Source organism: Mesoplodon bidens (assembly GCF_964165515.1).
Source record: "Mesoplodon bidens genome assembly, chromosome: 3".
Classification (NCBI taxonomy): Eukaryota; Metazoa; Chordata; class Mammalia; order Artiodactyla; family Ziphiidae; genus Mesoplodon; species Mesoplodon bidens.
Genome location: NC_138178.1, coordinates 67017257 through 67034007, shown reverse-complemented (window position 1 = coordinate 67034007; position 16751 = coordinate 67017257). Strand labels below are relative to the sequence as shown.

Genomic DNA, 16751 nt, shown 5'->3' with positions numbered 1-16751 from the left:
CTGCCACCCTCCAGTCCCTCCCAGCGTCTGTTTCACCTCCATACTTCTTGGGGGACAGTGAGAGGTGTTATATCCGCTGGGGGTGGGGCTTTGTGGTGACAGGAAGCTATCCCAGCGCTAACTCAGGATATGGGGTGGGCTAGTTGTTGGGGCAGGTCTTAGCAGACCCTCAGGGGCTCCTTTGGAGCCATTTAGTTGGATGCTGCTGCTGAGTTCACCTGCATGTCGACTAGGAAAGACTTGTTCTTTTAATCTTTCTCCGGGTACTCTTTTCATTTTTCACTGTTTTTTTTTTAAATGAAATAACGCGTTGGAAAAACTTAGCAAGTGCTCAAGATTCATTCATTCAGCAACTGTTTCTTGAGTCCATCATGTGCCAGGTACTGGACAGATCACTGGGGCTATAAGAGGGAGTCCGCACAGACGTTGCCCTCATGCAGCTTATGGTCTGGAATGGGAGAGAGACGTTAATGAAGCCGTCACCCTGATGAATATGAAGGTGTGATGGAGGGGGTACTAGGAAGGACAAGTTCATAGTGGTTTGGGAGTGTCGGGTAGAAGAAAGGCTCCCCAAAAGACATGATGGAGGGGTGAGAGCTCAGAGAGGGTGAGAGATAACTTGGGAAGGTGTTCCAGGCTGAGGGCACAGCATCTGCAAAGGCCCTGTGGTAGGAAGGATCATGGGATTCTGAGAGAAAGCCAGAGTGGTTGGAGCCAGGAGTGAGGGGGTTTGAGGAGCGGAGTGAGGCCGTAGAGGTGGGCAGGGGCCAGACCACACAGGCCTGTATGCCAGGTCTAGGACTTTTTCCTTATGTGTGGGTAGTGAAGACCCACTCATTGCTTTAAGCAAGGGCATAGGGTGATTGGGTTTGCATTTCAGAGACAGATGACTGGGGTGCGAGGCTGCAGGTGGGCTAGAGGACAAAATTTAGGAGGCAGAACTGGCTGATGTGGTGGAAGAAGGCAGTGCAGAGGTGCTCCCATCTCCAGCATGTGCATGGAGGGCACAGAGACACGTTGCATCACTGTCTTCACCATTCCTGACCTTGGGCTCTGACGGTGTAATTCATCCCCATTATCAGGGGCTTTCTGCCCTCTTAACAGTGTGTGTTTTGTCCATTCCTATTTGAATATTATTTTTCTTGATGGAATTGCTAGAAGCCAACACACAACTGGTGTGTCCTGACATCTCTGCCTGCTGGGACCTTGACAACTGTCCCCAGCTGTGGGCTGGCCCCTTTCTTGTTCTGAGGGAGCTTTAAAAGAGCAGATAGCTTTAACCCCCATTTCCCAGCACCTTGGGGCTGAATGTGGAGCCGCCCTTTTAGCTACGGGGGCCTCTGAGAGGCACACACACCTGCCCTCTTGGCCCCATGGCTCTCAGCCCCAGGGAAGATGGGCCTCTGCCTGCCTCCACCCCTCTCCCAGGCCGTGTCCAGGTCATGCCTCATGGGAGGGCTCTCTCCTGGGATGCTGGTCCTGGCGTCCTCAGGGCAGGAGGGGGCTGCAGGGCTGTCCTAGCCAGGGCAGCTTAGGGCCCTGAGATGGGCCAACAAGCCAGCATTTGGAGGTGTTAGCTGGGGAATAGGATCCCAAACTGGTGCTCAGGAATGGCCGGGTGCTGGGATGCCCTCTCGTCCTCCCCAGGTTCTGCTGTTGCTGGTTGGGGAAGTGTGTGTACAGGTGTGAGCACGTTCATGTATGGGATGCACGCACTGGTGAGCTCCCCATTGTGTGAACTTGGGTGTGCATCCCTTGAGGTGGGCAGAGGCTGCCCATATCCTGTATCCAAGGTGACAGCCTGACCCTTATCTCTTGGGCAGGTGGCCGGCCTGTTTCATGACCCCAGCATCGGGAACCCCATCCACATCACCGTCGTGCGCTTGGTCCTGCTGGAAGATGAGGAGGTGAGAAGTCACGTGGCCCCACACTGCCCCCTGGGATGGGCATCGTCTGCCAGGGCCCTCCTGCCACTTACCTGAGCTGCCTCATGTGGAAGGGCACAGCGAGGGCCTCCTTGGCCCAAGCAGTGTCATCTGTCACCCCCAGTCCCTGGCTGACCCTCTCTTAGGTCCCATCTGGCATGTGCCTGTGGGCGGGGTTGTCAGACTGGAGGCTGGACTGGGGGCCTGCCTGCTTGTCTGCCCACTGCCACCTCTGGGCCTCTGTCTCCCGCCTTCATGTGAAGGAGAATTTGGCCTGACCCTTCAGAGCTCAGGGAGAGGCTTGAGTGGCCACGCTCTCTGCCCCCAGGAGGACCTAAAGATCACTCACCACGCAGACAACACCCTGAGGAGCTTCTGCAAGTGGCAGAAAAATATCAACATGAAAAGGGACGCCCACCCGCTGCACCACGACACCGCCATCCTGCTCACCAGGTACCGCCACTGTGAGGGGCTGGACCGTGGGTGCGGCCGGTAGAGCTTGCATGGGCGGGAGGTGCTACCTGACCCTCAGCGGGGGAGGGAGCCTCATTTTGAGGAGGGTTTGCTCACCTTTGACCCAAGACTGGATTCTAGCAGTACTGGGGGAGATCTTTTTATTTTGGAATAATTGTGGATTCCATGCAGTTGTCAGAAATAATACAGGGAAGTACCATTTATACTTCATCCAGTTCCCCACAGTGGTAACATTTGGCATAACTGTAGTTATATCCCAACCAGGAAACTGACGCTGATATGATCCACAGACTTATTCAGGTTTCATTAGTTTTACATGCACTTACTTCTTTGTGTGTGTGTGTGTGTGTGTGTGTCTATTAAGTCCTATGCAATTTTCTCACATGTGTAAGTTCCTGTATCCACTGCCACAGTCTAGATATAGAATGGTTCTATTAGAAGGATCTCTTGTGCAACTCTTTTATAACCAGAAAATCTTACTCACACGCCACCCCCCTTCAACATGACCCCAACCTCTGACAACTCTTTATCTGTTCAGAGGCAGTGTTTTTGAACTTGAAGTGGAGTTATTTCCCTTTGCTGAGCTCTGGCAGCTTCTGTCAGCATCCTCGCTGGGGTAGTAACCTAAATTGTCTGTGCATGGGTCTACTCCCCAGGCCCAGATAGGTGTCCTGGGTGAATGAAGGCACCTGCTTCCCAAATGGCTCCTGCGCGGGTCTCGGAGCGATGGCAGGGGCATCCTTTTCACTCCCAACCTCCCTCAGGGTCAGCTTGGGTGGGCCTGGCTCCGGGCCAAGTCAGCCTGAGGGCCCCTTCTCTCTGCCTGTGCAGGAAGGACCTGTGTGCCGCCATGAACCAGCCCTGCGAGACCCTGGGCCTGTCCCACGTGGCGGGCATGTGTCAGCCTCACCGCAGCTGCAGCATCAACGAGGACACGGGCCTGCCCCTGGCCTTCACTGTGGCCCACGAGCTCGGGCACAGGTACCCCGCCAACCCCACTGCCACACTAAGAACCCGACCTCACCTCCCAACCTGTGGGCACAAGCCAATGGCCCACAGAATCCCAGGGAAGGGAGCCCTGCCTTGAGGAATGAGCCCATCCTGGCCACATGCTATCCCTGGCACTGTCCCCACCCCATAGACAGGCCGCTTCCCTGTTAGGAGAGGGGTGAGTCTTATTTGAAGTGGGGTTGAGATGGGCCAGAAAGTCACCATAGGTCTTTGTCACTCCCTGTTGCCCTCAGTGCTTTGCATTTCTTAATCTTAGTCCCTGCCAGCCCCCTGTTCCTAATTGCTCTGTGACCCTAGGCAAGTTCCCTGCCCTCTCTGGGCCTCTGTGTCTTCCCTGTTGATTGAGGGGGTTGGATTCAGTGATGTCCAAGGCTCCCTCTGTTGGACATCTCCACATGAGGCTATTATGCCTAGGCATGGCCCGTGCCCTTGGCCCTCTGTGCCCAGACTGTTTAGCTGTGAATATGGCAGTCTTAGATGTCTGGGAGCCAGTGAGGGCAGGCTCACAGAGAGCTCTGTTGGTCCGAGGTGTTGGGTCATCCCTGAGGGCTGAGAGAGATAGTGTTTCTCAAAGTGCTTAGTATGGTGCCTGGCACATAGTAAGTGCTCAGCAAAGGTAATTTTTCTCATGTCTTTCCCAAGGATGGTCTTGAGACTTTAACTGTGGCGCAGGAGCTCAGACTCCCTCACTCCACTGCACAGCTTTGGGACAGGACCTGAGGGGTGGCAGGAACCCTGTCAGACTGTTCTTGGCACCAATGAGGTTGTGAGGGCCACAGTGGGCCCCACGCATGCCACCTGGCTTGCCGTTGTTTGCCAGCTTATTGCAGGAGCCAGGCTGCTCCACGTCCCTGGTGCTTAGTTCAGGCTCAGGCTGGTGCACCTGGCAGAGGGCCCTGTGGGACACTAGTTAGCACACTCACGTTTTACCTTAAGGAAACTGAGTCTCAGAGGCGGGATATGACTTTCCTCAGGCCACACAGTGGTTTGGTGGCAGAGCCAGCCCTGGGAGCCAGGATCCAGCACCTTGCAGACCTCCGAGGGAGGGGCGGCCTGGTGGCTTCCCACCGGCTCACTCGCCCCTGGGGCCTGTGCTCTCACACAGTTTTGGCATTCAGCATGACGGAAGCGGCAATGACTGTGAGCCCGTTGGGAAACGGCCTTTCATCATGTCTCCACAGCTCCTGTACGACGCTGCGCCTCTCACCTGGTCCCGCTGCAGCCGCGAGTACATCACCAGGTTCCTTGAGTAAGTCCCTCCCCCAGCCCTGGGCCTTGTCTGATCCCCTGAGGTCAGGGTGTGACCGGGGAGATGCAGACAGCACCTTGGAGGATGAGCAGGAGTTCACAGATGTATAGAGGGAGAAGAGTGGTATTCCTGGTAGAGGAGGCATGGGCAAAGGCACGAGGACATGAGGAGTGTGGGATGATTTTCAGGGAACGGCAGGATATTAAGTGATGCTACAGGAGCCAAAGCAGAATAGCAAAGGAAGCTGGAGGAGGGCTGGCCATGTGACTGGAAGGGTCCAGTGAAAAGCAGGGAAGCAAGTGCCCTTAAAGGCACCAAAATATAAAGCTTTTCCTTTCTTTCTTGTCCTCTTGATTTGCTATGTTATTTTTCTATTTGCTAGTTAATGTTCTAAGTAAAGACAAACTTAAAAATTTAAATGATTAGCACAAGTTTTTTTCTTTTTAATTGAGATGTAGCTGATGGTACCGTATTATATGTTTCAGGTGTACAACAGTGATTCACAATTTTTAAAGTTATATTCCATTTATAGTTATAAAATATTGGCTGTATTTCCTGTGCTGTGCAATATATCCTTGTAGTTTATTTATTTTGTACATAGTAGTTTGTACTTCTTAATCCCCTGTCCCTATCTTGCCCCTCCTCCCTTCCCTCTTCCCATTGGTAACCACTAGTTTGTTCTCTGTATCTGTGAGTCTGATTCTTTTTTGTTGTATTCACTAGTTTGTTTTATTTTTTAGATTCCACATATGAGTGATATCATACAGTATTTGTCTTTCTTTGTCTGACTTATTTCTCTAAGCATTATATTCTTCAAGTCCATCCATGTTGCTGCAAATGACATTATTTCATTCATTTTTGTGGCTGAGTAGTATTCCATTGTATATATATACTGCATTTTCTTTATCCATTCATCTATTGATGGACAGTTAGGTTGTTTCTGTATCTTGGCTGTTGTAAACAGTGCTGCTGTGAACATTGGTTTGCATGTATCTTTTCAAATTAGTGTTTTCATTTTTTTCTCATATATACCCAGGAGTGGAATTGCTGGGTCACATAGTAGTTCTGTTTTTCTTTTTTTGAGCCATACTGTTTTCCACAGTGGCTGCACCAATTTACATTCCCACCAACACTGTACAAGGGTTCTCTTTTCTCCATGTCTATACCAACACTTGTTACTTGTGTTCTTTTTGATGATAGACATTCTGACATGTGGGAGGTGATATCTCATAGTTTTGATTTGCATTTCTATGATGATTAATGATGTTCAGCATCTTTTCATGTGCCTGTTGGGCATCTGTATGTCTTCTTTGGAAAAATGTCTGTTCAGGTCTTTGGCCCATTTTTTAATCCGGTTATTTTTTTTTTGATGTTGAGTTGTATGAGCTGTTTAAATACTTTGGATATTAACTCCTTGTCAGTCATATCTTGCAAATATTTTCTCCCATTCAGTAGGTTGTCTCTTCATTTTGTTGGTAGTTTCCTTCACTGTGCAAAAGCTTTTAAATCTAATTAGGTCCCATTTGTTTATTTTTATTTCCTTTGCTTTAGGAGATGGATCCAAAAAATATGCTACAATTTATGTCAAAGAGTGTTCTGCCTATGTTTTCTTCTGGGAGTTTTATGGTTTCCGGTATTATGTTTAGGTCCTTAATCCATTTTGAGTTTATTTTTTGTATATGGCTTGAGAAAAATATTCTAATTTCATTTTTTTACATGTAGCTGTCCAGTTTTCCCAGCACCACTTATTGAAGAGACTGTCTTTTTTCCATTGTATATTCTTGCCTCCTTTGTCATAGATTAATTGACCGTAAGTGTGTGGGTTTATTTCTAGGCTCTCTATTCTGTTCCATTGCTCTGTGTGTCTGTTTTTGTGCCAGTACCATACTGGTTTTTTTAATGTTATTAAAGTATAGTTGATTTAAAGTGTGTTCATTTCTGCTGTACAGCAAAGTGATTCAGTTATACATATATATATTCTTTTTCATATTCTTTTCCCTTATGGTTTATCATAGGATATTGAACATAGTTCCCTGTGCTATACAATAGGACCTTGTTGTTTATCCATTTTATATGTAATAGTTTGCATCTGCTAATCCCAAACTCCCAATCTTTCCCTCCCCATGCCCCCTCCCCCTTGGCAATCACAAGTCTGTTCTCCATGTCTGTGAGTTTGTTTCTGTTTTGTAGATATGTTCATTTGTGTTGTATTTTAGATTCCACATATAAGTGGTATCATATGGTATTTGTCTTTCTTTTCCTGACTTACTTTGCTTAGTATAATAATCTCTAGGTACGTCCATGTTGCTACAAATGGCATTATTTCATTCATTTGTTTATTTTTCCTTTTATTTCTATTACCTTGGAGACTGACCTAAGAAAACATTGGTATAATTTATGTCAGAGAATGTTTTGCCTATGTTCTCTTCTAGGAGTTTTATGGTGTCATGTCTTATATTTCAGTATTTAAGCCATTTTGAGTTTATTTTTATGTATGGGGAGAAGGTGCGTTCTAATTTCATTGATTTGCATGTGGCTGTCCAACTTTTCCAACAGCACTTGCTGAAGAGACTGTCTTTTCCCCATTGTATATTCTTGCCTCCTTTGTTGAAGATTAACTGAACTTAGGTGTGTGGGTTTATTTCTGGGCTCTCTGTTCCATTGATCCATATGTCTGTTTTTGTGTCAATACCATGCTGTTTTGATTACTGTAGCTTTGTAGTATTGTCTGGAGCCTGGGAGGGTTATGCTTCCAACTTTGTTCTTTTTTTTTTTTAAGATTTTTTTTTTTATGTGGACCACTTTTAAAGTCTTTATTGAATTTGTTACAGTATTGCTTCTGTTTTATGTTCTGGTTTTTTGGCCGTGAGGCATGTGGGATCTTAGCTCCCCACCTGCACCCCCTGCATTGGAAGGTGAAGTCTTAACCACTGGACCACAAGGGAAGTCCCTTCAGCTTTGTTCTTTTTCCTCAGTATTACTTTGGCAATTTTGGGTCTTTTATGGTTCCACATCAGTTTTGGGATTTTTTGTTCTAGTTCTGTGAAGAATGTCATGGGTAATTTGATAAGTATCACATTAAATCTGTAGATTGCTTTGGGTATTAGACTGGCCATTTTAACAATATTCTTCCAATCCAAGAGCATGGGCTGTCTTTCCATTTCTTTGAATCATCTTCAATTTCCTTTACTAATGTTTTGTAGTTTTCAGCATATAAGTCTTTCACCTCCTTGGTGAGGTTTATTCTTAAGTATTTTATTTTTTTGATGTGGTTTTAAATTTATTTATTTATTTATTTATGGCTGCGTTGGGTCTTCATTTCTGTGTGTGGGCTTTCTCTAGTTGTGGCAAGCGGGGGCCACTCTTCATCGCGGTGTGCAGGCCTCTCACTATCGGTCTCTGTTGCGGAGCACAGGCTCCAGACGCGCAGGCTCAGTAATTGTGGCTCATGGGCCCAGTTGCTCCGCAGCATATGGGATCTTCCCAGACCAGGGCTCGAACCTGTGTCCCTGCATTGGCAGGCAGATTCTCAACCACTGCGCCACCAGGGAAGTCCCTTGATGTGGTTTTAAAAGGAATTGTTTGTTTACATTCCCTTTTTGATATTTCATTGTTAGTGTAAAGAAATGCAACCAATTTCTGTATGTTAGTCTTGTATCCTGCTACCTTGCTGAATTCGTTTATCAGTTCTAGTAGTGTTTGTGTGAAGTCTTTTCGGTTTTCTATATATAATATCATATAATCTGCAGATAATGACAGATTTACCTCTTCCCTCTGAATTTGAGTACCTTTTATTTATTTTTCTTGTCTGATTGCTGTGACTAAGACTTCCAGTACTATATTGAATAGAAGTGGTGAGAGTAGATATCCTTGTCTTGTTCCAGATTTTAGTGGGAAGGCTTTCACCTTTTCACCGTTGAGTATTATATTGGCTGTGGGTTTGTAATAAATAGCTTTTATTACATCGAGATATGTTCCTTCTAAGCCCACTTTTGCAAGGTTTTTTTTTTTTTATCATGAATGGATGTTGAATTTTATCAAATGCTTTTTCTGCATCTATTGAGATGATCATGTGGTTTTTGTCTTTTGTTGATGTGGTGTATCACATTGGTTGATTTGCGTATGTTGAAACATCACTGTGACCCTGGGTTGAATCCAACTTGGTCCTGGTGTATGGCGTTTTTTATGTGTTGTTGGTTTCGGTTTGCTAATATTTTGTTGAGAATTTTTGCATCTATATTCATCAAAGATACTGGCCTGTAATTTTCTTTTTTGGCAGTGTGTTTGTCTGGTTTTGGTATCAGGATGATGTGGCTTCATAGAATGTCTTTGGGAGTTTTTCTTCCTCTTCAGTCTCTTGGAAGAGTTTGAGAAGGATCGGTGTAAGTTCTTCTTTGTGAGTTTGGTAGAATTTGCCTGTGAAACCATCTGGTCCTGGGCTTTTGTTTGTAGGGAGGTTTTTTTGTTTGTTTTTTGTTTTTTTTATTCCAGATTAGAGATGCTATTTCACTTCTAGTGATTGGTCTGTTCAAGTTATCTATTTCTTCTTGATTTAGTTTTGGTGGGCTGTATGTTTCTAGAAAGTTGTCCATTTCTTCTAGGTTGTCGAATTTGTTGGCATATAATAGTTCATCATATTCTCTCATGGTTTTTTATATCTCTGCAGTATCAGTTGTGATTTCTCCTGTTTCATTTCTTATTCTGTTTATTTGGGTCTTCTCTCTTTTCTTCTCGGTGAGCCTGGCCAGAGGTTTGTCAATTTTGTTTGCCCTTTCAAAGAACCAGATCTTGGTTTTATTGATTTTTTTCTATTGTTTTTTAAATTGTTTTATTTATTTCCTCTCTGATCTTTATTATTTCCTTCCTTCTGCTGACTTTAGATTTTGTTTGTTCTTCTTTTCCTAATTCTTTTAGATGGTTAAGTTGTTTATTTGAGATTTTTCTTGTTTCATAAAAAAAGACCTGTATCGCTATGAACTTCCCTCTAAGGATTGCTTTGGCTGCATCCCATAGATTTTTGTATGGTTGTGTTCTCATTGTCATTTGCCTCAAGTATTTTTTGATTTCTTCTTTGATTTCATTGTTGACCCATTGGTTTTTTAGTAGTATGTTGTTTATTCTCCAGGTAATTGTGTTTTTAAAAAATTAATTAGTTTATTTATTTTTGGTTGTGTTGGGTCTTCATTGCTTCACTGGGCTTTCTCTTGTTGCGGTGAGCCGAGGTTACTCTTTGTTGCGCAGCGCAAGCTTGTCATTGCAGTGGCTTCTCTGTTGCAGAGCACAGGCTCTAGGCACGCGGACTTCAGTAGTTGTGGCTCGCAGGCTCTAGAGTGCAGGCTTAGTAGTTGTGGCACATGGGCTTAGTTGCTCCGCAACATGTGGGATCTTCCTGGAGCAGGGCTCGAACCCGTGTTCCCTGCTTTGGCAGGTGGATTCTTAACCACTGTGCCACCAGGGAAGCCCTTTGTAATTGTTTTCTCTTGTTTCTTTTTCTGTGGTTGATTTCTAGTTTTATGCCATTGTGGTCAGAAAAGATGCTTGAAATAATTTCTATACTCTTAAATTTTTTGACATTTGTTTTGTGCCCTAGTATGTGGTCAGTCCTAGAGAATGTTCTATATGCACTTGAAAAGAATGTGTATTCTGCTTTTTTTTGATGTAATGTCCTGAAAATATGAATTAAGTCTAACTGTTCTATTGTATCATTTAGAATCTCTGTTGCCTTACTGATTTTCCATCTTGAAGATCTGTCCATTGATGTGAGTGGGGTGTTAAGATCTCCCACTATTCTTGTGTTCCCATCAGTTTCTTCCTTTATGTCTGTTAGTATTTGTTTTATGTATTTGGGTACTCCTATATTGGGTGCATATATGTTGACAAGTGTAATATCCCCTCCTTGTATTAATCCTTTTATCATTATATAGTGTTCTTCTTTATCTTTCTTTATAGCCTTTGTGTTTTTTTAATGTTTATTTTTTTAATGAAGTATAGTTGATTTACAATGTGTTAGTTCAGGTGTACAGCAAAGTGATTCAGATACACACACACACACACACACACACACCACACACACACACACACACACACACACCCCACATCTTCTTTATCCATTCATCTGTCAATGGACATTTAGGTTGCTTCCGTGTCTTGTTTATAGCCCTTGTTTTAAAGTCTATTTTGTCTGATATGAGTGTTGTGACCCGTACTTTCTTGACATTTCCTTTTGCATAAAGGAATATCTTTGTCCATCCCCTCACTTTCAATCTATGTGTGTCCTTTGCCCTAAAGTGGGTCTCTTGTAGGCAGCATATTGTAGGCTCTTGTTTTATAATCCAGTCTGCTGCTCTGTGTCTTTTGGTTGGAGCATTTAGTCCATTGACATTTAAGGTAATTATTGACAGATTTGTATTTATTGCCATTTTAAACCTTATTTTTCCATTGATTTTATATTTCTTCTTTGCCCCTTTCTTCTGCTTTTTGTTTTTCCTTTTGTGGTTTGATGATTTTCTTTTGTATTATACTTCTTTTTGGTTCTCTTCTTTTTGGTTTTTGTGAATCTATTGTATGTTTTTGATTTGTGGTCACCCTGTTCTTCAAGTATGTTATCCCTTCCTATATCTACTTGTTTTAGACTGGTAGTCATATAGACTCAAATACATTCTAGGGAAAAAACCCTACATTTTCTTACTCTCCTCACCCACATTTTATGATTTTGATATCCTCTTTTGCATCTTCATGTTCATCCTTTTATTGTTCATTGTGGTTATCATCTCTTTCACAGAAATTTTTTGATATTTTTTTAAATCTATGTACTGACTTATTTAAGTGATTTACTTTCCAATTGTGATTTTCTCTTTCTTAGGAGTCTTCTTTCTATTTAGAGAAGACCTTTCAATATTTTCTTTATGATAGGTTTAGTATTGCTATATTCTTCTAGTTTTTGCTTGTGATAATTGAAAATTTTAAAAATGATAATTTTGCTGGGTAGAGTATGCTAGGTTGCAGATTTTTCCCTTTCAGGACTTCGAATATATCTTGCCACTCTCTTCTGGCCTGCAGTGTTTCTGTAGAGAAATCAGCTGAAAGCCTTATGGGGGTTCTTTTGTAATTAACTCTTTTTCTCTTTTTTTTTTTAACATCTTTATTGGAGTATAATTGCTTTACAATGGTGTGTTAGTTTCTGCTTAACAGAAACTAACAAAGTGAATCAGCTATACATATACATATATCCCCATATCTCTTCCCTCTTGCATCTCCCTCCCTCCCACCCTCCCTATCCCACCCCTCTAGGTGGTCACAAAGCACCGAGCTGATCTCCCTGTGCTATGCGGCTGCTTCCCACTAGCTATCGTTTTTACATTTGGGAGTGTATATATGTCCATGCCACTCTCTCACTTCATCCCAGCTTACCCTTCCCCCTCCCCAACTCTTTCTCTTGATGCTTTTAGAATCCTCTCTTTAACTTTTGCCATTTTAATTATAATATGTCTTGGTGTGGGTCTGTTTGGGTTTATCTTGTTTGGAACCCTCTGTGCTTTCTGTACCTGGATATCTATTTCCTTCTTTAGGTTTGAGAAGTTTTCAGCCATAATTTCTTAATACATTTTCAATCCCTTTTTCTCTTTCTTCTCCTTCTGGGAGCCATATTATATGTAGATTGGCATTATCCCATAGGTCTCTTATTTTCAGAACTTGGTGTCTGTTAGACTGAAGAGATCTGTTTCATTGTTCTTTCAGGGCAATTCTCTTGATCTTTTAATTGGAAGCAGTTCCTCTGCTTCTTTATTTTACTTATATTTCTCTTGCTCTCAGTTTAGGAGAAACAATTATCTACTGTGGTCTTGGAGGGCTGTTTTTGTGGGGGAGAGGCCCTGTGTAGCCTGTGTGGGTTTAATAAGTTTTTGGTGCAAGGGCTGTTTTTAGTATGAATGCCCACCACCTCTTTCTTCAGTGTATGCTGGCCATTATCCCCTTGATAGTAGGTGTGACTAGAGTCTGCACTGGATGTTGAGCAGGGCCTTCATTTTTGCTCTGTGGTTGTCACTGCCTTGTCCAACTGTTCCCTAGTTGTTGGAATAGAAGCCCCCAGATCTGTTTCTGAGCTGAGGTGTAAGGTAGGCAGGACTGGAGCATTCCCACTGGGAGAGGAGCCACTCAGTATTCATCCGCCAGAGTCATCCACTGGTGTGTGTGCTCTGTTGTGTCACCTGTCACCCATTGTGTGGGATCACAAAGTCCACTGTTGTTGTCACTGCTCTTGGCCCCGCCTCAACCGTGGGAATGATGTCAGTAAACCCTGGTGTTTTTCAGGCATTGTTTTCACAAGGCCACCAGCGCAGATCCACTGAAGTCAGGTCCTAGGACTGCAGTAGTCATGCACCTGGACTTGCTGTGGGAGTGAGGCAGCTCAGATCCTGGCCTGGCCCAGCCCCTGCATGCAAGTGCCCACAAAGCCCACAGCTCCTAAGGCCAGACCCATCCCAGCCGCAGGAGCACCCATTGTCTGCTCGGATGTCCCACAGGTGCTGAATTTACAAAGCTGGCAGCAGAGGTGTAAATCCGCAGCTCACACAGCTGGGGAAAGATTTCAGCCCTGCTTCATAAGTCATGCGGTCACTGGGGCTCAGTTGTGATTTCAGCCCCACCTCTGCACATGGGCAACCCACTGGCACCTGCTCCTGGAGCCTGCCAAGGCAGTGGCTGGCATGGGAGCCCACCAAGGCCGTGACTGGGGTGTGTGGGCCCACCCAGGCGGCAGCTGGGACATGGAGAAAGAGGCTGCTATGGTGGCCCCACCCCTCCCTTTGCTCACCACTCAACAATGGTACATCACTTCTGTGGCAGGCCCGGGCTTCTGTAAACAGCCCTGGTTGCAGCCATACCACATTCCAGCCCCTTCAGGCTGTCTCCACACAGGCAACACCAGTTCTCTCTCCAGGTCTCCTCTAAACCCCAAGTTTCAGCACTGAGACCCCTCCTATACCAGCAGATTCTTGTCTCAGGCTGTGGCACGCAGGGTGGTGGTGTGGACTGTCTGTGCAGGTCTCTCTCTGTTTTGCCTGCCACAAACCAGTTGTTTTGCTCTTCTCTAAGCCTCTGTAGCTCCCTGTCTGTCCCAGTTGATCTCCCAGTGAGGGGGCTTCCCAACGTGCAGGAACCTTTCCTCTTTTACCTCTCCCTCCCAGGGGCGCAGGTCCCATCCTGCTTCCTTCCCCCCACCTCTTTCATCCTGCCAAGTTATGCGAAGGTCTTTCCTGTCCTTTCAGGTGTTTGAGGTCTTCTGCTAGTGTTTAGTAGGTATTCTGTGAGAATTATTCCATTTGTAGATGTATTTTTGATGTATTTGGGGGAGGAGGTGAGTTTTACATCCTTCTACTCTGCCATCTTGATTCTCTCCCAGTACCATACTGTTTTGATTATTGTAACTTTGTAGCATAGTCTGAAGTTAGGGAGCATGAAATCTCCAGCTCTGTTCTTTCTCAAGATTATTTTGGCTATTCGAGGTCTTTGTGTTTCCATACAAATTCTAAAATTATTCTAGTTCTGTGAAAAATGCCATTGGTATTTTGGTAGGGATTGCATTGAATCTGTAGATTGCCTTGGGTAGTATGGTCATTTTAACAATATTGATTCTTCCAATCCATGAACATGGTGTGTCTTTCCATCTGTTTATGTCATCTTCAATTTCTTTCATCAGTGTCTTACAGTTTTCTGGGTACAGGTCTTTTACCTCCTTAGGTAGGTTCATTCCTAGGTATTTTATTCTTTTCAATGCGATGGTCAATTGGATTGTTTCCTTAATTTTCTTTCTGATAATTCACTGTTAGTGTATAGAAATGCAGCAGATTTCTGTATGTTAATTTTGTATCTTGCGGGACTTCCTTGGTGGCGCAGTGGTTAAGAATCTGCCTGGCAATGCAGGGGACAAAGGTTTGAGCCCTGCTCTGGGAAGATCCCACATGCCGTGGAGCAACTAAGCCCGTGCACCACAACTAGTGAGTCTGTGCTCTAGAGCCCACGTGCCACAACTACTGAAGCCCACGCGCCTAGAACCTGTGCTCTGCAACAAGAGAAACTACTGCAGTGAGAAGCCCACACACTGCAACAAAGAGTAGCCCCCACTCGCCACAACTAGAGAAAGCCTGTGCACAGCAACGAAGACCCAACGCAGCCAAAAATAAATAAATAAATTCATTAAAAAAAAATTTTGTATCTTGCAACTTTACCGAACTCGTTGATGAGTTCTAGTGGTTTTTTGGTGGCATCTTCAGGATTTTTCTATGTATAGTGTCATGTCATCTGAAAACAGTGACAGTTTTACTTCTTCCTTTTCAATTTGGATTTCTTTTCTTGTCTGATTGCTGTGTCTAGGACTTCCAATACTATGTTGAATAAAAGTGGTGAGAATGGGCATCCTTGTCTCGTTCCTGATCCTGGAGGGAATGCATTCAGCTTTTCACCATTGTGTATGATGTTTTTTCACCATTGTGTGTGATGTTAGCAGTGGGTTTGTCATATATGGCCTTTATTATGTTGAGGTATGTTCCTTCTATTCCCACTTTCTGGAGGGTTTTTGTCATATATAGATGTTGAATTTTGCCAAAAGCTTTTTCTGCATCTATTGAGGTGATCATATGGTTTTTATTCTTCAGTTTGTTAATATGGTGTATCACATTGATTGATTTGCAGATATTGAATCATCCTTGCATCCCTGGGATAAATCCCACCACATCATGGTGTATTCTGTTTGGTGTATTCATCATGGTTGGATTCCGTTTGCGAATCTTTTGTTGAAGATTTTTGCATCTATGTTCATCAGTGATATTGGTGTGTAATTTTCTTTTTTTGTGATATCTTTGTCTGGTTTTGGTATCAGGGTGATGCTTCATAGAATGAGTTTGGAAGTGTTCTTTCCTCTGAAATTTTTGGAATAGTTTGAGAGAATAGGTGTTAACTCTTCTCTAAATATTTGGTGGAATTCACCTGTGAAGCCATCTGGTCCTGGACTTCTGTTTGTTGGGAGTTTTTTTGTTTGTTTCTATTTTTTAATTACTTCAATGTCATTCCTGGTAATTGGTCTGTTCCTATTTTCTGTTTCTTCCTGGTTTAGTCTTGGGAAATTATATATTTCTAGGAATTTGTCTATTTCTTCTAGATTGTTCATTTTATTGGCATATAGTTGTTTGTAGTGGTCTCTTATGTTCCTTTGTACTTCCATAATATCCATTGTAACTTGTTTTTCATTTCTGATTTTGGCCCTCTCTTTTTTTCTTGATGAGCCTGGCTAAAGGTTTATCAATTTTGTTTATCTTTTCTTTTTGTTTTTTTTTTTTTCAGGCAAGGCTTTATGGGGGCCCCTGCTGCAGCAGGGGGGAGCATGAACAAACAAAAGGTTCCCTTGCTTGCTCACTCCCTGAGGGGGGCAGCGAGCTTGTTCCTTATATGGGGTGAGGGTCCAGCTCTTATTGATCTTTTTTATTGTTTTTTTTTTCTATTTTTTTTAGTCTTTATTTCTAAATGATTAGCGTAAATTTTACCATTCATCTTTATGCAGTGCCAATTTTTAAATGCAAATATAGGCACATTGAACTCATATGTGGAATCACCAAAATGATGCAATTCATATTTCATAGCTCATATTTACCAGAACGGTGGACATACTGCACAAAACTAATTTGACTGGTTTTATTTCACTTCATAACATGCACACATTCTCCCAATACTCTCTGCCTTGACTTACTGATGAGTGAGGAAGAACTGACAGGAAATGGAGCTATCTTTACATTTCCTTCCAGCCCATCATTTTCAGTGCAGTAGTTGGCTGATACAAGGAAGTAACACAAATAACAAAGGATTATAGAGTTCCCTGGTCATTTCTGTTTCTTAAAACATCATTGCCTTCTTTCTGCATTTGAAGCAAGTTCTGGTTCTAGTGCAAAGTATGGCCTCTGGGGCTGTCCTAGACATAGCATGCTTATCTTCCATTTGCTTAGAGTCTCACTGAATTCCTCCACATCATGGGTCTGCTGGGATGCTGTGCTCATGGGGTGGCGAGGAGCAGAGGACACAGACATCGCGTATCTCCCCTGCTC

At 43.7% G+C, this 16751-nt stretch overlaps 1 protein-coding gene across 1 annotated transcript in view; it reads left to right on the top strand.

Annotated features, from left to right (window-relative positions):
• ADAMTS7 (ADAM metallopeptidase with thrombospondin type 1 motif 7) overlaps positions 1-16751 on the top strand; it is a 55272-nt gene that overhangs the window by 14985 nt on the left and 23536 nt on the right. Inside the window, exons 5-8 of the mRNA XM_081229389.1 lie at positions 1824-1907; positions 2254-2378; positions 3231-3380; positions 4516-4659. Of these exons, the coding sequence (XP_081085515.1) occupies positions 1824-1907; positions 2254-2378; positions 3231-3380; positions 4516-4659 (503 nt within the window). The remainder of the gene's footprint in view (positions 1-1823; positions 1908-2253; positions 2379-3230; positions 3381-4515; positions 4660-16751) is intronic.